Genomic DNA, 23,473 nt, shown 5'->3' with positions numbered 1-23,473 from the left:
GGTACCTGGTATATAGAAGTCACTCAATATGCAGCAGAAGAGTTTAGAAGATGTGTGTGTGTGTGTGTGTGTGTGTGTTTTTAATCTCCAAGAAAGTAGAACAACAACAGCAACAAAATCAAGATTAGAAAGCGAGAGAGAAAAATATAAAATCTGAACATCAATCCAGGTGATTCTGACCCACAGGAGTATCTAGAAAGAATAGAGAGAACAAGGGCGGAGGGGTACGAATACAAAGAAATAATGCAAGAAATTTTGCAGAACTAAAGTTTCTAGCACACACAAAATAAACGAAATTTCAGAATACCAAGAATAAAAGACAATATTCTAAAATATTCATGTTATTTTAGGTAGAAAGGTCACAAATAAGAATCAGAAATGAGAATGGTGCTGGATTTCAACAGCAACCCCGAAGCTAAAATATAATGGAATAATGCCTTCTAAACTCTGTGGGAAATGGTTTTTAACCTAGAATTCTATACCTAACCCAAATAACAATCCTGCACAAGGGTGAAAGTAGGAATAAAGACGTTTTCAAACACAGGAGGTTCTCAAAATTTACCTCTCACATATCCTTTTTCCCTCTACTCTCCCAAAAAAGCAAACGCAGAAATATTCCTTTCTTTTAATGGAATAGAAAGGAAAGTACTTGTATCTCAGAAGCAGGTAACATAGCACTGAAGAGGGGCCAGAGGAATTCCCAGGATAAGCAAAAGAAAGTCCCACCATGATGGCTCTTCAGAGGCTAAAGATGACTAGTTCCAATTAGAGTAAGAGAACAGAGCGCTGCCTGAAGGACAGTAACAAAACAAAATTCTTGGATTTATGTGTCTTATGCTGCGGATGGTTCATCAAGAGAGTTTGGGGATAAATTAATGACAAGGACCTTGTCTTATAAATTATAACAGCAACAACAACAACAACAAAAGTAAGCGTCTTTTTTCCAATTAATTCTAAAAAAAATGTTAGATGGGCTGGGCACAGTGGCTCACGCCTGTAATCTTAGCACTTTGGGAGGCCGAGGTGGGTGGATTACCTAAGATCAGGCATTCAAGACCGGCCTGGCCAACATGGTGAAACCATATCTCTATTAAAAATACAAAAATTAGCCAGGCGTGGTTGCCTGTACCTGTAATCCCGGCTACTCAGGAGACTAAGGCCAGAGAATCCCTTGAACCCAGGAGGCAGATGTTGCAGTGTGCTGAGATTGCACCACTGCACTCCAGCCTGGGCACAGAGCAAGAATCTGTATCAAAAGCAAAAAAGTTAGATGGAAAAAGAAATGATAAAATATTGCATGGCTTGAATATAACTTTCTATCATAATAAATACTGATGTCCCCTACAGTTGGTAAAAGGTTACATAGAAAGGACATGCAGAGGAAAAACATAGGAGTGAGGTGTAAAAGAATTAAATCTTCATCATCCAAAGTCAAAAGCCAATGGATAATGTTTAAAATGAAAAATTCAAAGCAATGGCCATATAAACATGGAATTTAAAGAGAGAGGTAAACAGTAAAACCAAAACAAATAGCTTTTCTTAAGTACATCTGGGAAATAAAAAGGGCATGAGAGATTGGGGCAGCAATTTCGTATTTGTCTTAAAACAGTTGTAAGACTATTTTTTAAACTATAGACATATTTTATTAAATATAAGTTGAATTTTTTAAAAAAGAGAATTTTCTCCAGTAAACAACCTAATTGGTCACTTCTTATCTCAACAGGATTATGGATTATGGATCTCTAGAATAAAAACATTTAGTCTCACAGCAAAAGAAGTTTTGAGCTTATACACAAATTAAGTAAAAGACTAATTTTGGTTTTGAAAAACTTGCTCTCTAAACTTTTACAGGAAGTTTAAATAAATTACATCGTGAACAGAACTGCAGTATGCCAGTTCATATCCTCATGACCTCACGATTCTGCCTGAGCTCCACATCAATGAAAGGAAAATTAGATAATGAAGCACTTAGTCTAATATCTCAATAGCAACCACCAATTATGATTACTTATACTTTTTAAAAGTTTCTCTTCTATTTTTAGAAAACTTAACCTTATATGTAAATCTATCTAGTGTGCAAATGACATAGTGCTTATATGTATGTAAATCTATCTCGTGTGCAAATGACATAATGCTGGGGTAGTTAAACTGTGGCCGAGGGTACCCCAAATCCAGCCCATTCCGGCTTTTGTAATAATTCACCAGCTAAGAAAGGTTTTCGTATTTTTTTAATAATTGGGAAAAATATATACATTTTTTGACATGTGAAAAACCACACAAAATTCAAATGTCAGTGCTTGTAAATAAAGTTATATTGGAACGCATCCTCATTCATTAATTTCTGCATTGATCATTGTTTTCTGGGCATGGCTAAGTTGAAAAGTCATGACAGAGGTTATGCAGCCCACAAAATCTAAAATATTGACTATCTCCTTTCAAAAAAAGTTTGTTGACCCCTGAGATAAAGGACTGTAATTCTGAATTCAATTTGAATTTTACTTCAAATTATTGAGCCAAATTCATATATTAAAATGGAGATATAAGTCACTGAGTCAAGGATTAAGTAAGGAGGCTTAGGAATGGTCTATATAACCCTTCAAAGAGTTAATCCAAAGGGATTTAATGGTTTGTTTATTAATCTGTTCTCACACTGCTATAAAGATACTACCTGAGACTGGGTAATTTATAAAGAAAGGAGGCTTAATTGATTCACAGTCCCACATGGCTGGGGAGGCCTCAGGAAACTTTCAATCATAGTGGAAGGTAAAGGGGAAGCAAGGCACATCCTTACATGGTGGCAGAAGAGAGAGAAAGTGAAAGAGCGAGGAAGTGCCACACTTAACATCGTCAACTCTCATGAGAACTCCCTATCACGAGAACAGCATGGGGGAAACCGCCCCCATGATCCAGTCACCTCCCACCAGGTGCCTCCCTCTACATGTGAGAATTACAAATGGAGATGAGATTTGGCTGGGAACGCAGAGCCAAACCGTGTCAGTTTTCTTAGAGTCACTCAGGTAAATGGGAACAGAATGAATACTACAGCCTCCGACTCTGAGATGGCTGCTCTGTTAGATGAGCATCTATCACCAAAGTTTTAACCCTAACATGCCTTTGTCCCTACACTGCTCTTCAACTTTCCATTATTAAGTCACCTGTTTCATTTCAGTTAAAATGCTAATAAAATACATTCTTTCATCCAACCTTCCAAGTATTTAAAACAGATTTCTGTTGATATTTACTTATGACCATGCCAATACGGCAGTACAGAATACTAATTAAGTATGGAGTCTCTGGTTTCAGAGAGACCCTGGCTCTGACTCTTTCCCTGAGTATCATTCTGCCTTGTAACCCTGGGAACTTCTCTAAACTTCGTATTTCTCACCTCTAAAGGTGAGTTAAGTTAGACTGAATAAGATGAAGGATGTCAAGAATGTAAAGGTAATGAATGTCACAGAATTAAGAGCTCTAGAAGCATTATCTATTATACTTTGTCTTATGTCCAAATATGTTATTCATTATCCTCGAAGAGCTTCATGGGCAGCGTTCTCAAATGTCAGTGTACATGAGAATCACACTGGTGAACTTGTCAATGCAGATTCCCCTGACCCTACCCTCAGACAGTATGATTCTTTAATCTGGAGGTTCCAGAATCTGTACTTTCAAGCTCATGTATGATTTGGATGCAGGTGGTCCACGGAATAGAAACAGTGTTCCCAGAGGATGAAACAGATGCCCAGAGGTTAAGAGACAAGCCAAAAGCCTACATAATTACAGCTTCAAGTAGTTCCCTGCATCAAATAGCAAGGAACTGAGTACCATTCATTCATTTTTGCTGTTTTTCCAACTGCCCTTTTTTTTAAATTTAAACTTCTGTTAGACTCCATAAGTTAATTAATGTTACAGACAATATGAAGATTTCTTAGTTTTAAAGGTTAGCACTTCCAGTTATATATCCAACTAAATGTTAAAGACACTCAATAAGGTCAGTACTCAGATCCCCATGAAACCCTGTTTTCTGCCTTAGAAGCCAGCCCACACAACCTTGTACCGACCCCAGGGCACTGATAACTGACCATTTTACTGACTGGTATATTTGCAAACAGAAAAAAAAAAAAAGAAATAAAATGTGTGTTCCTACATTGCAATATATACTAAAGCAAACTAAAAATATGGCTAAAATCAAGCACAAAACTAAACATATCCTACATTGAGAAAGCTTGATGTGTAATACATGTGATGCAAATTGCATGCAACAGCTGCACCTCAGGGTAAGAATTTTCAATTGAAATGTTTATTCCAAAACCAGCAACAAAAGCAGCACTGAGAGTGACAAGAGTTGGAGAATGTAAATGCACACACTCACAATTACCTTGCTCCAGTCTAAAGCACAGGGAACGTCTCGCTGCTTCCATCTCAGGAGTTGGGTTATCTAGGACATGTCTACACCACTGCAAAGGAGTCAGGGATTTCTCTGATGAGGTGAACGTCTTTGAAGAGCCAGTGTATAACCTTAAAAAAAGAAATCTACATTATAGTTATGATATAGGTATACAGAGAGTACCTCTCTCTGGGGAAAGCAACACGTATTTAACAATTTCCATAGAAACAGAACTCATATTTGATCACCTCAAAATATCAGAAATAGTTTTTAACAGGCAAATATCCCCAAATAGAATATGACACTTCCTGTAGCCTGGTGAGAACTTCCAAAAAAAGGTCTAACAATTTTCCCCCAACTGTGTGTTTCAGCATCAGAGATCAAAGGCTTTTTTTTTTTTTTTTAACTAAACTAGCCCTAAAAAGGCACTATCATGATCTTACTATCTCTATTGACATGTCAAGAAATGAAAATTTTCATCTTTCTCTTTGGCAACAGAATCTTTTGAAAACTTGGGCTCATGAAGGTAAACACGAGGTGGCAAACAAAGCAAATCTCATGTGTATTTTTTAAAAATAAGTCTAAACACCCATAAAAGCCAGTCAGTTGATTCTTTGAACCCTTACATAATCACATATTTCTCCTGTCTCAAATCTATACTAACCTTGGTATATGCTTCTTTTTCATTAAAGCCAAACAAAGAGCTTTAAAAAATATGTTTTAGGAAGATTTCACTTTTAGCACCTACACCATTACACAATAATGGGTAGTATTCAAAATAACTACCCGGAGGCACTGCAAGTTATAAAAAAGTTTCTCTCATTAATACGCCATGTTAAGGTAGATTTTAGAATATTTTCAGTGATAGGGCTATACAGAAAGGTTTATCTTGAGGAATAAGCAGCAGTTAACTAAAAAAGGAGGGAGGGTGAGTTACCTCCCCAAAACTGCTGGCTCTAATACATGACACCTTACTACTATAAGCTTACATTAATTACAAATCTAAAGTAATCTTCCTTCCAACAAAGCTACCACAATTCTAATGAGCACATATTCTTGAAATAACATACTTCATTATTCACACTTTTACTGTTCTAGACAAAACGTTCACCTATTAGAGTAATTTATCAGTTATCCAAGATGGTTGGGGAATGTACTATTCTTTGGTAAATTATTCTTATAGATCAGGGATTGCCAAACGTTTTCTGTAAAGGGCCAGCAAGTAAATATTTCAGGCTTTGTAAGCCACATGATCTCTGTCACAACTACTCAGCCCTGCCATTCCAGTCCAAAAGCATCCTAGACAATATGTAAGCAAATAAACATGGCTGTGTTCCTTTAAAATTGATTTATAGACATTGAAAGTTGAATTTCCCATAGTTTTCACATTCTTTGTATTTTTTTCATCATTTAAAAATGTAAAATCGTATCTTACCCACCATACAAAACATGCAACAACTCTGATTTGCCCTTAGGACAGTTTGCTCACTCCAGTCACAGATGAGGACTCTAAAATATAGATCTCAATGGATTTAATTGTAAGTCCAATATATTATTTTTTTTCCTTAGAGTGTGTTACACAGTTGTGACTCCATCAAGAGTATATATAGTAAAAAATTCATATTCTTGGGCCCCACCTCCGTCCTACTATGGCAAGATTATCACCTACCTATGTAGGTAATAATCCCTTCCATTCCTTGCAATATACCCTAAACTGTCCGGTACAGGGTACTTCTCCCTACTCACAAGTATGGGTTAGTCCAGGCCAGTTATTCTCAATGTCTCATGCCTCAAAATTACTTGAACATCTTGTTAAGACAAACTGTTAAACCACATCCCTTAAGTTTGATGCATAGGGTCAAAGAATCTGGAGTTCTAAGAAGTGTCCAGATGATGCTAATATTACTGGTCTGGAGCCCACACCTTGAGAGGCACTCCACTAACCCAATCATGATATTTTCATTGTTCCCCTTTGCCTATGACTGGTTTAGGCCCAAGCCCCAAATACAATCCTAGCCAACAGAAACTGAGGGAAAATCATCTGATAAGCTTGCGGACAAGTTTTTCCTTAAAAGGAGGTGGAAGTGTCACAAAAGACTCAATTATATGCTTCCTACAGGAAATGCACCTTAAACATGGGCATACAAATAAGTTAAAAGTAAACAGCCGGAAAAGTAATTGAAAAAAAAATTAAAAACTACCCACAAAGAAAAGCCTGGGCCCAGAAGACTTTACTGCTAAACTCTACCAAGTATTTAAAGAAAACATCAGTTTTTCACAAACTCTTCCAAAAAACAGAAGAGGAGGGAATACATCCTAATACATCCTATTAGGGCAGTATTACCTTGATACCAAAATCAGACATTACAAATTAAGAAATTAACGGCCAATATCACACATGAACACAGATGTAAAAAGTCTAAATATTTCAGTAAATTGAGTCTAACTTTACCATTAGCATACTTCACCATTAATAAGAGGGGTTTATATCAGAAATAAAAAGTTGGTACAAATTCAAACATCAATATAACTTACCAGATTAACTAAAATAGAAAAAGTATATAATATCGATAGAAAAAAAAAGCATTTGACATCCACTCCTGATAAAAATTCTCATCAAATCGGAAACAGAAAGAAACATCCTCAACCTGATTGAAGGCATCTACAAAAACAGCATAGTTAATGGTAAAAGGCTGCTTTGCCTGTGATATCAAACAGACACAGACATTGGCTCTCATCACTTCTATTTAACACTCTGCTGAAGATCCTAGCCAATGCAATCAGACATTACATTAAAAACATTTACATTGGAAAGAAACAAGTAAATCTGTCTTTATTCACAGATGACATGATCATCTATGTAAAAAAATCTGAAGAATCTACAAAAATGATAATAGCATAAGTGAGTTTAGTAGCAAGATTGTAAGATACCATATTGATGTAGGAAAGTCAATTGTATACTTACATATATTAATAACAAATGAATTCATATTTTTAAAATTTCACTTTTCATTTATGATAGCATTTTTTAAAAAACCATAAGATACTTAAGGATAAATCAGATAAAAGATGTGTAGGACCTGAACACTGAAGACTACTAAACATTCTGAGAATTAAAGAGGACATAACTGGAGAGATATGCCATATTCGTAAGAAAACTAAATATTAAGATGTCAATTCTCCTTAAATTGGTCCACATAATTTGCAAAATCCCAATAGAAATTCCAGCAGGCTTTTTTGTAGAAATGTAGATGATCTGAAATTCATATAGAAATGCAAAGATCTTAGAATAGCCAAACAAATGTTAAAAAAAAAATGGAGAGTTATACCACTGACTGAAGCTCATGACAGTAATGAAAACAGTTTAGTGTAGCATAAAAATAAATGGATTAGTGGAAAAAAATAGCCCAGAAATAAAACCACACATATATGGAGGATTTTTAGTAAAATACAATTTAAAGCATAGTCTTTTAAATAAATGGTGCTGGAACAAAATGGGTATCTATATGTAAGGGAACAAAAAAAAATTTTGATCTACAATACAAACAATATCCAAAACTAACTCAAAATAAAGCACAGACAAAAATGTAAAACTTGAAACTGTAACACTTTTATAAGAAACCAAAGGTAAAAGTATTTGTGTCCTTGAGTTGGCAAATGCTTCTTAGATACAATTTATAAGACTGAAAATATGATCCATAAAAGAAAAAAATATCAATTGGACTTTATCAAAATTAAAAACTTCTCTTTTGAAAGACATTGCTAAAAGGATGAGTGATAAACCACAGATTGGGAAAGACTATTTGCAAATCATGTATCTACCAAAGAACTTTTATGCAGAAAACAAGAAACTACAAATAGTAAACAATTCAATTTTAAAAATAGACAAAAGCTTCGATTACACATTTCACCAAAGAAAACCTATTATGGCAAACAGCTATATGAAAAGATGTTCATCATCAGTCATTAGAAAAATAGCTAAGACCACAATGCAATTCTATTACATACCTATTAGAATGGCTAAAACGAAAAATACTAGCCATAGCAAGTGTTAAAAAAGATTTGGTGCCACTGCAAACTTCACACCCTGGTGATGGAAATGAAAAATGGTGAAACCACTTTGGAAAAGAGTTTGGCAGCTTCTTAAAAAGTTAACCTACACTTACTCTCTGTTCCAGACACTGAAGTCGGAAGTATTTACCCAAGAGAAATGAAAGCATGTTCATACGAAGACTTAAACATAAATGTCCCCAGTTTTATTTGTCATAACCCAAAACTAAAAACAACCCAAGTGCCCATCAAAAGATGAGTGGATAAACAAGCCATGGTTACAATGATGAAATCTAACAGCTCCCACAATAAAAATGAACTACTGATTCATGTAATAACACAAATTTCAAAATATCTAGCTTGAAAGAAGCTAGACCAAAACAAACAAATGGAAGAGTACATATTCTGTGACTTTATTGATATAAAACTTAAAAAATGCAAACTGCCTGTAATCCTAGCACTTTTAGAGACCAAGGCGGGCAGATCACAAGGTCAGGAGATCGAGACCATCCTGGCCAACACGGTGAAACCCTGTCTCTACTAAAAATACGAAAATTAGCTGCATGTGGTGGCATGTACCTGTAATCCCAGCTCCTCAGGAGGCTGAGGCAAGAGAATCATTTGAACCCGAGAGGCAGAGGTTGCAGTGAGCCAAGATCGTGTCACTGAACTCCAGTCTGGGTGACTAATCTAAACTGACAGAAAACAGATCAGGGGTTGCCTGGGTTGGAGGTAGCAAGGATCAGGACGGAAAGAATAAGGAAAACAAGGGACCACAGGAAACTTCAAGTGTTGAAATCTGTTCACCACACATTAACTGTGGTCATGATTTCCTGGGTATATATACATGTTAACGTCTATCAAATTGTACATTACAAGAATGTGCAGTTTACATATTAACTGTATTCCAATAAAGCAGTTTTTAAAAAGTCGCAAGAAGGAATCACCGCTTTGTGGTTTTGTTTGTTTGTTTTGTTTTGAGACATGGTCTTGCTCTGTCACCCAGGCTGGAGTGCAGTGGGACAAACACACCTCACTGCAGCTTTGACCTTCTGAGCTCAAGTAATCCTCCCACCTCAGCCTCCTGAGTTGCTAGGACCATAGGCATGCACCACCACACCCAGCTGTTTTATTTTTTAAGTTTTTTTGTAGAGATGGGGTCTGCCTATGTTGTCCAGGCTGGTCCCAAAATCCTGGGCTCAAGCGATCTTCCTGCCTCAGCCTCTCAAGGTGCTGGGATTACAGGTGTGACCCACCATGACCAGTCCTCAGTGTTCTTAAGATGAGAAACTCATAGTTGCCATCTACCACGTACGTAAAAAGCCATGAATACCACAGCCCTGACAGAAATGAGCCACTAGTTAGTCAACTGTGGAGTTTCCTTATCTCAATACTTTTTTCACCAATTTTCCTTATTTTTTTTTATTACTATAAGTTCTGGGATATATGTGCAGAACGTGCAGGATTTGTTACATGGGTATACACATGCCACAGTGGTTTACTGCACCCATCAACTGTCATCTACGTTAGGTATTTCTCCTAACGCTATCCCTCCCCTAGTCCCCCACCCCTCGACAGGCCCTGGTGTGTGATGTTCCCCTGTGTCCATGTGTTCTCATTGTTCAACTCCCACTTATGAGTGAGAACATGCAGTGTTTGGTTTTCTGTTCCTGTGTTAGTTTTCTGAGAATGATGGTTTCCAGCTTCATCCATGTCCCTACAAAGGTCCCTACAAAGGACATGAACTCATCCCTTTTTTATGGCTGCACAGTATTCCATGGTGTGTATGTGCCATATTTTCTTTATCCAGTCTACTATTGATGGGCATTTGGGTTGGTTCCAAGTCTTTACTATTGTGAACAGTGCCACATAAACATACGCATGTATGTCTTTATAGTAGAATGATTTACAATCCTTTGGGTATATACCCAGTAATGGGATGGCTGGGTCAAATGGTATTTCTGGTTCTAGATCCTTGAGGAATTGCCACACTGTCTTCTACAATGGTTGAACTAACTTACACTCCCACCAACAGTGTAAAAGTGTTCCTATTTCTCCACATCCTCTCCAGCATCTGTTGTTTCCTGACATTTTAATGATCGCCATTCTAACTGGTGTGAGATGGTATCTCATTGTGGTTTTGATTTACATGTCTCTAATAACCAGTGATGATGAGCTTTTTTCATGTTTGTTGGCCACATAAATGTCTTCTGTTGACATATCCTTTGCCCACTTTTTGATGGGGTTGTTTTTTTCTTGTAAATTTGTTTAAGTTCCTTGTAGATTCTGGCTATTAGCCCTTTGTCAGGTGGATAGATTGCAAAAATTTTCTCCCATTCAGTAGGCTGCATAAGCTCTTTAGTTTAATTAGATCCCATTTGTCAATTTTGGCTTTTGTTGCCATTGCTCTTGGTGTTTTACTCATGAAGTCTTTGCCCATGCCTATGTCCTGAATGGTATTGCCCAGGTTTTCTTCTAGGGTTTTTATGGTTTTAGGTCTTATGTTTAAATCTTTAATCCATCTTAATTTTTGTATAAGGTGTAAGGAAGGGGTCTAGTTTCAGTTTTCTGCATATGGCTAGCCAGTTTTCCCAGCACCATTTATTAAATAGGGAATCTTTTCCCCATTACTTGTTTTTGTCAGGTTTGTCAAAGATCAGATGGTTGTAAATGTGTGGCATTATTTCTGAGGCCTCTGTTCTGTTCTATTGGTCTATATATCTGTTTTGGTACCAGTACCATGCTGTTTTGGTTACTGTAGCTTTGTAGTATAGTTTGAAATACCTCCAGCTTTGTTCTTTTTGCTTAGGATTGTCTTGGCTACATGGGCTCTTTTTTGGTTCCATATGAAATTTGAAATAGTTTTCTTTTAATTCTGCGAAGAAAGTCAATGGTAGATTGATGGGGATGGCACTGAATCTATAAATTACTTTGGGCAGTATGGCCATTTTGACTATATTGATTCTTCCTATCCATGAGCATGGAATGTTGTTCCATTTGTTTGTGTCCACTCTGATTTCCTTGAGCAGTGGTTTGTAGTTCTCCTTGAAAAGGTCCTTCACATCTCTTGTGAGTTGTATTTCTAGATATTTTATTCTCTTTGTAGCAATTGTGAATGGGAGTTCACTCATGATTTGGCTGTTTGTCTATTATTAGTGTATAGAAATACTTGTGATTTTTGCAAATTGATTTTGTATCCTGAGATTTCACTGAAATTGCTTATCAGCTTAAGGAGATTTTGGGCTGAAACGATGGGGTTTTCTCAATATACAATCATGTCATCTGTGAACAGAGACAATTTGACTTCCTCTCTTCCTATCTGAATACCATTTCTTTCTTTCTCTTGTCTGATTGCCCTGGCCAGAACTTCCAATACTATGTTGAATAGGAGTGGTGAGAGAGGGCATCTTTGTCGTGTGCCAGTTTTCAAAAGGAATGCTTCCAGCTTTTACCAATTCAGTATGATACTGGCTGTGGGTTTGTCATAAATAGCTCTTATTATTTTGAGATACATTCCATCAACACCTAGTTTATTGAGAGTTTTTAAGTATGATGGGGCGATAAATTTTATTGAAGGGTTTTTCTGCATCTATTGAGATAATTATGTGGTTTTGTGATTGGTTCTGTTTATGTGATTATGTTTATCAATTTGCATATGTTGAACCAGCCTTGCATCCCAGGGATGAAGCTGACTTGATCATGGTGGATAAGCTTTTTATGTGCTGTCGGATTCGATTTGCCAGTATTTTACTGAGGATTTTCACATCGATGTTCATCAGGGATATTGGGCTGAAATTTTCTTTTTTAGTTGTGTCTCTGCTAGGTTTTGGTATCAGGATGATGCTGGTCTCATAAAATGAGTTAGGGAGGAGCCCCTCTCTTTCTATTGTTTGGAATAGTTTCAGAAGGAATGGTACCAGCTCCTCTTTGTACCTCTGGTAGAATTCGGCTCTGAACCCATCTGGTCCTGGGCTTTTTTTGGTTGTTAGGCTATTAATTACTGCCTCAATTTCAGAACTTTTTACTGATCCATTCAGGGATTCGACTTCTTCCTGTTTAGTCTTGGGAGGGTGTTTGTGTCCAGAAATTTATCCATTTCTTCTAGATTTTCTAATTTATTTTCACAGACTTATTTATAGTATTCTCTGATGGTAGTTTGTATTTCTGTGGGATCAGTGGTGATATCCCCTTTATCATTTTTTATGGTGTCTATTTGATTCTTCTCTCTTTTCTTCTTTAATAGTCTGGCTAGTGGTCTATCTATTTTGTTAATCTTTTCAAAAAACCAGCTCCTGGATTCATTGATATTTTTGAAGGGTTTTTCATGTCTCTATCTCCTTCAGCTCTGCTCTGATCTTAGTTACTTCTTGTCATCTGCTAGCTTTGGAATTTGTTTGCTCTTGCTTCTCTAGTTGTTAATTGTGATATTAGGGTGTTGATTTTAGATCTTTCCTGCTTTCTCTGGTGGGCATTTAGTGCTATAAATTTCCCTCTGAACACTGCTTTAGCTGTGCCCCATAGATTCTGGTACATTGTGTCTTTGTTCTCACTGGTTTTAAAGAACTTATTTCTGCCTTAATTTCGTTATTTACCCAGTAGTCATTCAGAAGCAGGTTGTTCAGTTTCCATGTAATTGTGCGGTTTTCAGTCAGTTTCTTAATCCTGCGTTCTAATTTGATTGCACTGTGGTCTGAGAGACTGTTATGATTTCCATTCTTTTGCCTTTGCTGAGGAGTGTTTCACTTCCAATTACGTGGTCAATTTTAGAATAAGTGCGACATTGTTCTGAAAAGAATGTATATTCTGTTGATTTGGGGTGGAGAGTTCTATAGATGTCTATTAGGCCCACTTGGTCCAGAGCTGAGCTCAAGTCCTGAATATCCTTGCTAATTTTCTGTCTCATTGATCTAATATTGACAGTGGGGTGTTAGAGTCTCCCACTATTATTGTGTGGGAGTCTAAGTCTCCTTGCAGGTCTCTAAGAACTTGTTTTATGAATCTGGGTGCTCCTATATTGGGTGGATATATATTTAGGATAGTTAGCTCTTCTTGTTGCATTGATTCCTTTACCATTATGTGATGCCCTTCTTTGTCTCTTTTGATCTTTGTTGGTTTAAAGTCTGTTTTATCAGAGACTAGGATTGCAACCCATGCTTTTTTTTTTTTTTGGCTTTCCATTTGCTTGGTAAATATTCCTCCATCCCTTTATTTTGAGCCTATGTGTGTCTTTGCATGTGAGATGGGTCTCCTGAATACAGCACACCAATAGGTCTTGACTCTTTATACAATTTGCCAGTCTGTGTCTTTTAATTGGGGCATTTATCCCATTTACGTTTAAGGTTAATATTGTTACGTGTGAATTTGATCCTGTCATTATGATGCCAGCTGGTTATTTTGCCCATTAGCTGATGCAGTTTCTTCATAGTGTCAACGGTCTTTACAATTTGGTATGTTTTTGCAGCGGCTGGTACTGGTTTTTCCTTTCCATATTTAGTTCTTCCGAGGCCAGATGCGGTGGCTCACACCTGTAATCCCAGCACTTTGGGAGGCCGAGCCTGGCGGATCACCTGAGGTCAGGAGTTCAAGACCAGCCTGACCAATGTGGCAAAACCCCACCTCTACTAAAAATACAAAAAATTACCCAGGCGTGGTAGTGGGCGCCTGTGATCCCAACTACTCAGGAGGCAGAGGCGGGGGAATCGCTTGAACCTGGGAGGCACAGGTTGCAGTTAGCCAAGATCGAGCCATTGCACTCCAGCCTGGGCAACAGAGTGAGTCTCTGTCTCAAAAACAACAACAACAACAACATATTTAGTGCTTCCCTCAGGAGCTCTTGTAAGGCAGGCCTGGAGGTGACAAAATCTCTCAGCATTAGCTTGTCTGTAAAGGATTTTATTTCTCCTTCGCTTTTGAAGTTTCGTTTGGCTGGATATGAAATTCTGGGTTGAAAATTCTTTTCTTTAAGAATGTTGAGGCCGGGCGTGGTGGCTCATGCTTGTAATCCCAGCACTTTGGGAGGCCGAGGCGGGCGGATCACGAGGTCAGGAGATCGAGACCACGGTGAAACCCCATCTCTACTAAAAATACAAAAAAATTAGCCGGGCATGGTGGCGGGCACCTGTAGTCCCAGCTGCTCGGAGAGGCTGAGGCAGGAGAATGGCGTGCACCCGGGAGGCAGAGCTTGCAGTGAATATTGAAGAATGTTGAATATTGGCCCCCACTCTCTTCTGGCTTGTAGGGTTTCTGCAGAGAGATCTGCTGTTAGTCTGATGGGCTTCCCTTTGTGGGTAATCCCTCTTTAACTGCCCTTAACTTTTTTTCCTTCATTTCCACCTTGGTGAATCTGACAATTATGTGTCTTGGAGTTGTTCTTCTCTAGGAATATCTTTGTGGTGTTCTGTGTATTTCCTGCATTTGAATGTTGGCCTGTCTTGCTAGGTTGGGAAAGGTCTCCTGGATAACATCCTGAAGAGTGGTTTCCAACTTGGTTCCATTCTCCCAGTCACTTTCAGGTACACCAAATGTACGTTTGGTCTTTTCACATAGTCCCATATTTCTTGGAGGCTTTGTTAATTCCTTTTCATTCGTTTTTCTCTAATCTTGTCTTCATGCTTTATTTCATTAAGGTGATCTTCAATCTCTGATATACTTTCTTCCACTTGATTGATTTGGCTATTGATACTTGTGTATGCTTCACGAAGTTCTCGTGCTGTTTTTCAGCTCTATCAGGTCATTTATGTTCTTCCCTGAACTGGTTGTTCTAGTTAGTAATTCCTCCAACCTTTTTTCAAGGTTCTTAGCTTCCTTGCATTGTGTTAGAACATGCTCCTTTAGCTCGGAGGAGTTTGTTATTACCCACCTTCTGAAGTCTATTTCTGTCAATTCATCAAACTCATTCTCTGTCCAGTTTTGTTCCCTTGCTGGCAAGGACTTGTGATCCTTTGGAGGAGAAGAGGTGTTCTGGTTTTTGGAATTTTCAGCCTTTTTGCACTGTTTTTTCCTCATCTTCGTGGATTTATCTACCTTTGGTCTTTGATGTTGGTGACCTTTGGATGGGGTTTACGTGTGGACGTCCTTTTTATTGATGTTGATGCTATTCCTTTCTGTTTGTTAGTTTTCCTTCTAACAGTGAGGCTCCTCTGCTGCAAGTCTGCTGGGGTTTTCCTGAGGTCCACTCCAGACCCTGTATGTCTGGGTATCACCAGCAGCAGCTGCAGAACAGCAAAGATTTCTGCCTGTTCCTTCCTCTGGAAGCTTTGTTCCAGAGGGGCACCTGCCAGATGTGAGCCAGAGCTCTCTCGTATGAGGTGTCTGCCAACCCCTGCTGGGAGAATTCATGTTTCTGTCTGAGCTTGTGCCTGTTGTTTTCAAATCCTTCTCAGCTACCATCAGCACTGCTATCTAAAGCACTGCTCTGCCTGTTACCTCCAGTATCCAATGGTAGAACTGCTGATCTCTTCTGCTGATAGGAAGCTTCCTCCAACCAGCTTGACTCTGGATTCCAGATACTTCCATTCACTTTTTTTGATAGAGTCTTTTTTTTGGTTGTAGGGGAACACCACAGTAAGTTGTCTTCAATTACTTAGGGCCTATGTGATACAAATATTTCATTTGTCCACACAGCCTCACAGCATATTCAAAAGCAGTGCACATTTCTATAGGCACATTCAGTTTCTAAGTGACCCACTATGCCATGTTCACTTATGGAGATTTCTCTTTCATACTCCATAGTCCAATTCCTATTGTCTGGTACTATATCTCATTCCCACTATGCATTTCATAGAAGGTAGGGATGATCATGGCACTAAAAGCAGTGAATCCAGTTGAAAGTCTACCTAAGGGACAACTGGAATCCCAAATCTCCTCCCATACAGCCAGTCCTACCAACCCTCTTCATCTCAACCTGGGACCAGAGACTTTGCTATGTGAATAAGCTGATCCAGAGAAGCCCTGACTTCAGGCACACCAAATTTAGCTGAAGGAGAAATGAGGTAACTTACTCAACCAAACATTAAATGGAAGTCCACATGCTGACTCGTTAGATTCTGGTCCCATTTCTCTCTTTATATTCCTAGAAATGACTGCCTTGCTTACATCTCCTAGGAGTATAGAAGGTTTATGCCTAGAGAAGAAGACGAATCCAAAAGAAGACCTAGAGATACTTGAATGTGGGCTGGCTACCCATCCAATCACTAGTAAACTGCACCAAGGAGCTCCATCCATGGAGAGCTTTAAATCGGCTTCAATACCTCCTTTGGGTATGAACAGACAACCAGTGACACCAAATATGTGAAATATTCCTTTTAAATGAAACACTGACACTAAAAGTAGAGGAGGTAAAGAGAACCAAAGAGAAAAACAATTGCAGGGAACAGATGAAAATTTCAAGACGAATATAATTTATATCATCTAAAAGAAAATGTTACATTCACACGCACACACACACACACACACAAGCACACACATATACATGGATATTGAAAAAAACAGTTTATTCATGCTTGGGAAATGAGACTATCATAGCAAAAACAAAAGAGTCAATAAATGAGTTTGGAATATCAAGTTGAAGAAGTCTCCTGAAAACAAAATAAAGACAGATTAGCAATGGGATAAGACAGATAAGAAAATCAAGTGATTAAGCCAGATGGAATGACCTACATCTGTCTGTTCCAAGTTCTTAAAAAAAAAAAAAGAAAGAAAGAAAGAAAAGAAACTGGGAAGTTATTTTGAAGAAGAAAAAAAAAAAAAGCAAGAAAATTTCCAGAGTGGAAGTCAGGCCATGCAATTCTAGAGTGAAAGTGAGCACGAATGTCCAGTATACAAAATAAAATAACCCATACTAAGGTACAACATGACATTTTAGAATACTAGGAATAAAGGAAGCAAAAGAATAAGTCAAAAAGGATTAGATACCCAAACACAGTGCACTCAGTAGCTAGAACATAACAGAAGCTAGAACAAAATGGAACAGTGCCATCAAACATGAGGAAAGGTTAACTTAGACTTTTATAGCCAGTCCAACTATGAATCTTATGTAAGGGCAGAACAATGACATTTTCAAATATGCAGGATCTCAAAGTGTGCCTCTCATGCAGGTATCCTTTCTCAGAAAGCCAATGAAGGCTGTGCCCCACCTAAGAGAATAAATAAAATACAAAGGAAAAGGATTTAAGAAGAAGGGAATCCACATTAGCCAAGAAACTGAAAGAGTTCCCATGGCAATAGCAGTATGCATCCAGCTTAGGGGGCAAACAGTAAAAACTAGAGCAATGAGATTAAGAGTTTCAGAGGGGATAGCACTACAATATAAATTTTAAAAAAGCAGATTTAACAGATTGCCAAATGTGTATGACCTTAATGAGGGATTTTATGGCTCCTTTAGCGTGTTTGGGGAAATAATTTCTGGTAGGTAATTAAAGAAAGTGAAGAGGAGAGAAGAAAGGCCATTACTAACTCTTGGAGGAACAACGGGGTCAGAGAAAATACATGTTTAACATGCAATTAACAGGACTCAGCTAGTAAATTATAATCATAATGCAGACATTAAATATAAAAGAAAAACCATAAAAACTATTATGAGAAGGGAAAAGAGATATGGTAGTCAAGGGTGAGTGGAAGAGAGCTAAGTTTTCATCTTTCATAATAAGTGTAGATGTCTAAGATCATAAAAGTATAAAGACCGTTAAGGAAAAAGAAACAGCTAGTAGAGAATAAAGTGACGCCTGTGTGAAGGACTCAGTAGGAGGAAGGAGTAGAGGACTGCTTCCTGTAATAAGCCTAACGAGAGGAGTTTTGAAAACCACTTACATGTTACGTATTATATTATTTTGATAAAACTACTGAGGTGCTATACAAATGTATGGCATTAAGACAGAAGTGATCATTTTCAGAGTTAGTCTCCTGACAGTCAGCAGGATAGCTTTGAGCCTGGTGTTTCTATGACTTGGCCTAGAGCTGGATTTAAAGAAAGAAAAAGCCCACAATAACCCTGAATGTTTCCAATGAAGTATGACAATTGTCTAGAAAAAAAAGTCTCAGTTATTCTCAAAATATTTGGTTCTAAAGTCATCTTTTTGCAGATAATACAAAAAACTAGTTATAGAGATCATGTGGCTAAAAACTCCTTGAGTACAACACAGCTCCAAAATTAGATAGGCAAGGTATAAAAAAAAAAAAAAATCTGTATTTCTCCTATATAGTTCTAACCTTCTAAAGAGTCATTTTAAAAATCACTTTATTCATTATCATTAGAATGCAAGTAACATTTACAATATCCTATCTGGCCATCATTAGTGCATCATACACTCTAGTGACTTATAAACATTTTTTTCAACTTCAGTAGTTTCATTAATGGTATATTGGATTCTGGCAAGAGTATCTGAAAAGTCTTAATCTAAATTTTCAGAATTCTTCAAATTATATTTGAAATATACACTTCAAACTACTATTTGGAATGTCACTCTAATTTTCTTTAACTATTCTTCAATTGCTTCCAAACCACACACACCAGAAACTACTATCCTTCTCATAGAACCCCTTCTTTTCCATACACACCACATTCTATGCTGGGAGACCAAAAATAATACAAAGCCCATGATAACCCTGAATGTTTCCAATGAAGTATGACAATTGTCTGGAAAACAAAGTCTCAGTTATTCTCAAAATATTTGGTTCTAAAGTCATCTTTTTGTAGATAATACAAAAAACAAATGGTACAGTCATATATATATACAAGTATATATTTTATATATGTGTATATATATACACGTATATATCTTATATACGTGTATATATATATATATATATTTTTTTTTTTAGACCTGCACTGAAAAGTAATACGTGGTAATTTTCAGACAAATAATTTTAAGAGCCTTCAATCACCGCAAGTTTTATTTTAAGGAAAGCTGAAACAACACCACTAATAAGCATGATCAACAAATCTTTAGTTCTCTGTAAGAGTGTTTGAGTCACTGGCACCTGCTAGGATCAAACTAGATAGCCGCTACAATACTTAGTTCCAACAGGCTCTTAAAAGGATACATGAAGTTCAAGCTTTACTTACTAAGCTGTCCTATAACAAACTTTCCCTCCACCCCCAACCCTGCCTCACCCAGTTAGAGCTAAACTACTTCAGCACTTCACTTCAACATTTAAAAGTTACTTATTTCAAACACATGTCATACACTTCAGTCAACTCCATTTGCTCCTAGAAAACACTGTACATTTTCAATTAGCACTGTCAGAAAGGGAAGCACCCTCTGGTCTTTTCACTGAAAATCAATTATGCAAAAAACAGTTTAGGTGGTCTAATTTAGCTGTGCCATATGTATAGTACAAGGTGTTCAACAGCTTTGAGAAAAATTGGCAATGATGTTAGCCAGCTGTCTGGGGTCTTGGTATTACATGTGGAAGATGAATATCTCATTCATTAAATTTTCCTTAATTTGTGCAAGTCACCATTTTTCCTTGTATAATTAACAACTTTTCTATTGTCTTTCCCAGTTGGGAAAGTTTAAAATCCTTGCCACATCCTGTTTATATAGTCTCAATGTTCTGTTAATTGTCATTCTACTAAAATAAAGCCTCCTTATATGGCTGTATTTTATATTGGCTGACTTATTTTTATCGTGGCATTTTCTCATATAGAACCATCTTCCTGGTTGAGGTGTGCAAGACCTAACTTCCCTTCAGAGTACTATACTATCTTCAGTGCTTTTCCACCTGCTTTCTCCGTTTTGCTTTCAAACAGTATAGAGTTTTGCTAACTTTGATCATAATGCAAAAATACTTTTAATATTTCCACATCTATAAAACTGAAACACATTTAATCAAAGCAAGTATTGTATTATAAGATGTGATAAACTCTGATTTTCTATTTTACTGCACTTCACTTTTTTAAAATGCTGGTCAATCCACTAAATTGACTTCATAAACTTACTAATGAGTTACACAGCTAGCTCTGGGGAAAAAAAAATATCAGTGATGTAAACACTTCTGAATCTGGACAAATAATCTGATTTTTAGTCTGAACTCTATCAGTAACTAGAAGAGCTTACATAAGCCATTTTGCCTCAGAGCTCCTGTCCCTCAACACTGAAATAAGAGAGCTGAAACAGGTCACAGGAAGGTCTAGTATGCAGTTAGCTAATGGCTCCCATTGCCACTTCGGACCAATCTGACTTACTCTGTTTGTACTCTGGTGCTTCACAGCCTGGTGACATTGGGACAAATATAAATCTTAAAAACATTTCTTCCATAAAGATAGAAAAAGCATCCAATCCCACTGTGTCCCATGTATGCATGGATATTTTAGTCCCTTTGAGCTTTCTATTTGCTCCTGATACTCAGACTTTTCCCTTTTCCTTTGTAGCCAATGGCCTTTCGGAGAGCTAAGCCTATCAAATTAGTAAGATAACTGAGGAATCAGTATACCAGGATGAGAGTTTTACTATAGGGCCGTAAGAGGACTTAAGAATTCAGGTTCTGGAATTGCCATCAACTTTAACTTTCTGAGACACTTAATTCCAGCAGTACTGTGCTAAGATAATCAGGTAGTATTAAGGCAACATTCAAGACTTCAAATTCAATTAAGATAAATATTCAAAGAAATAAGAAAATTGTTCCATCAAAGTTTTTTGTCAAAAGAGAGAGCATAACATTCCATTCTATTTAAAGCTTTTTTTTTTTTTTAAGATACTACTTATAGGTTAAATAATTACTCAGAAAAAAGATCTCAAAGACCTGGTTAATCATTAACTAATGAATGAAAGAAAATATTGGTTCTGTTAGTCACGATTTTCCTTATACACATAACTCTTAACCCAAATTTTGTCCAAGTTGTTAATTAAAGGAAAATAATGTATTCTAAGGTTTTATTAGAAAAGATATACTTACACAAAAGAATAGCTAAAATATCCAGTGATTAATCTACATTTGTAAACTTTCCTGAACTTATGACATTTTAGCAGGAAGTGCTATTCTAAATAAATAAGCAAATAAATTTTGTTCAACCCATTGGGATGAAATCATAATAAAAAATGCATGAAAAATCGTAGGTGATAAAGTTAACATTAACTTGTTCCTTAATATTGTTACTCTAATAATGATGCCTTTGTTACTGAGAGATGTGATGTCACATGAATACACAAATATCCAATGTATGTTCAATGAAAGGCAAGTGTTAAAAAAAAAAACTGATGTGTATATGTTTGTATATTGATTTTTGTAATTATATTTTTTTATCTTGAAGGATCTACAGAGTATTAACAGGGTAAATTCTGAGTCACGGTAATAAATTGGGGACAGGAAGATAATTTTTGTGACCTTATACCTACGTCTATGTTTCAGTTTTTTTACAATGAGCATGTAAAACTTGTAGTTTTAAATATTTTTAAAATGAGGTACTATATACCCACTCCAGTTGTTTCTTAATAAACACAGGAAATAAAAATAAGTTGCCATCCTGCAAACATATCAGGGAATCCAAATGAACAGCACTCTTATTTCTGAGGCCACACGACAGGGACACTATAGTCTGCAGTGATAAAGGAACTTTAGAGTGCTTTGCAAGCATTAACAAGTGGGTTAAACTTTAAAAATTAAACCCTGTTGATATTTTCATCAAAAAGATTTGCAATGCAAAAAAAATCTTCATGCATAAAATGTAATAATAAAATTATGTAAATCAGGTAACTTTAAAATTTTTAAGTCCATCCCACTAAGATTAATGAAGCCTCCTTGTTTTTCCACCTGGAATTCTAATCCCAGGCTTGTTTTCAGGAAGATTCTCTGCCATTTGTCTCCAGAACATTTGTAAAGCATCAAGGCTTTAATTTATTCACATATATACTTGTTGAATGAAATAGAACCTGCTTCAACTTTGATTTGCTTCAAAACATCTGAAAAGCTAATATACTAATACCACTAAGTGGGTGATTTCTGTTAAAGTTGGTTATTTCAATGCTATTCGGACAAAATTAAACTATAAAAATAAAGCCTAGGTACCAAAATACTAGTAATAGTAGGATGCTAACTAAATATGACAGAAATCCATTCAAAAGAAAGAAAGTTATTGATTACTAATCTCATATTTACAAACAATATCACAATAAATTTTAAAATGCAAATATTTTAAGCATAAAACTGATCCCATATATCTCCCCATCAAAAATGTAAACAAGTTTCCTTCCACTGTTTACATACATACCATCAGAAAAGGCTAAGTAGGGACTAAATCAACCTAAAATAATTTGAAAGTGGCATAAGGGCTGAGAGTTATTAGTGAAATCCAAGGACCATCATGAGAGCATTTTCTAGTACCACATTCAGGCTGAAACTGAGATTACAATACACCCTGGGCTTTATAGAAATAAGGGTGCAGCTTTGAAAGAATGGCTTAAAGTTCCCGAAAGTGATGAGTTGTTTGATTTTTTTACACCTTGAGCTACCTGCACAGCTGCCAAAAAGTATTAAGATGGATGATGAATACACCTCTGAAAGGCTTACTGTAACTCCATGTATTTTGATTCTTGAATCAAACCAATTAACTAATGTACTTTACAGTTAGAGCTCTCACATGATAGAGCGTAAGGGAAAAGGAACACTGCAGTTCCCAATAGGAAACCAGTAAGGATCTCCATTTCCCAATCCCTTCGATGCAATCATGCAACAGAGACACAAAGAAAGTAATGAAAACCCAGCTTGGAAAAACAGAAAGGGTCCTACATAAAAAGGACCTAAAGTAAAGAAGGACTACAGCAAGCCTCCCCCTAAAGTTACTCATTCATGGAAAGTAGACAGTGCTAACCAGATGTCAACTGAATAAATGCTGTCAGCCTCAAGTTTTCTGATGACCAAGCTAAAAAGTTTCCAAGAAATAAGAAAATAAGGCTTCTCTAATCTCACTTTTCTTCTACAGTTTAATTTAAAAAATTAAAGACAGCTCGTTGGTTCCTAGGTAAAAATAAATGAATAAATAAATAAAAAAGTCCCTCCCACCTGTTCATTCCACTCCAAGAAAAGTCCTCTTTATTGACACTATTT

The 23,473-nt window shown here is 36.8% G+C and overlaps 1 protein-coding gene across 7 annotated transcripts in view; it reads right to left on the bottom strand.

Moving 5' to 3' along the window:
• The window catches only part of SLAIN1 (SLAIN motif family member 1), a 114,655-nt gene that overhangs the window by 89,691 nt on the left and 1,491 nt on the right, over positions 1–23,473 (bottom strand). For 4 of the 7 annotated variants that reach the window (XM_032151061.2, XM_032151057.2, XM_032151059.2 and 1 more), the window contains exon 2: positions 4,373–4,512. In XM_032151061.2, coding sequence (XP_032006952.2) covers positions 4,373–4,512 — 140 coding nt within the window. Of the gene's footprint in view, positions 1–4,366; positions 4,513–23,473 lie in introns of all 7 variants that reach the window. The other 3 variants (XM_058438002.1, XM_058438001.1, XM_058438003.1) reach the window with 1 other exon arrangement.

This window comes from Hylobates moloch, unplaced genomic scaffold (assembly GCF_009828535.3).
Source record: "Hylobates moloch isolate HMO894 unplaced genomic scaffold, HMol_V3 SCAFFOLD_4, whole genome shotgun sequence".
Taxonomy (NCBI): domain Eukaryota; kingdom Metazoa; phylum Chordata; class Mammalia; order Primates; family Hylobatidae; genus Hylobates; species Hylobates moloch.
Note: the sequence above shows the minus strand (reverse complement) of the source record. Positions and strands in the feature narration are given on the sequence as shown.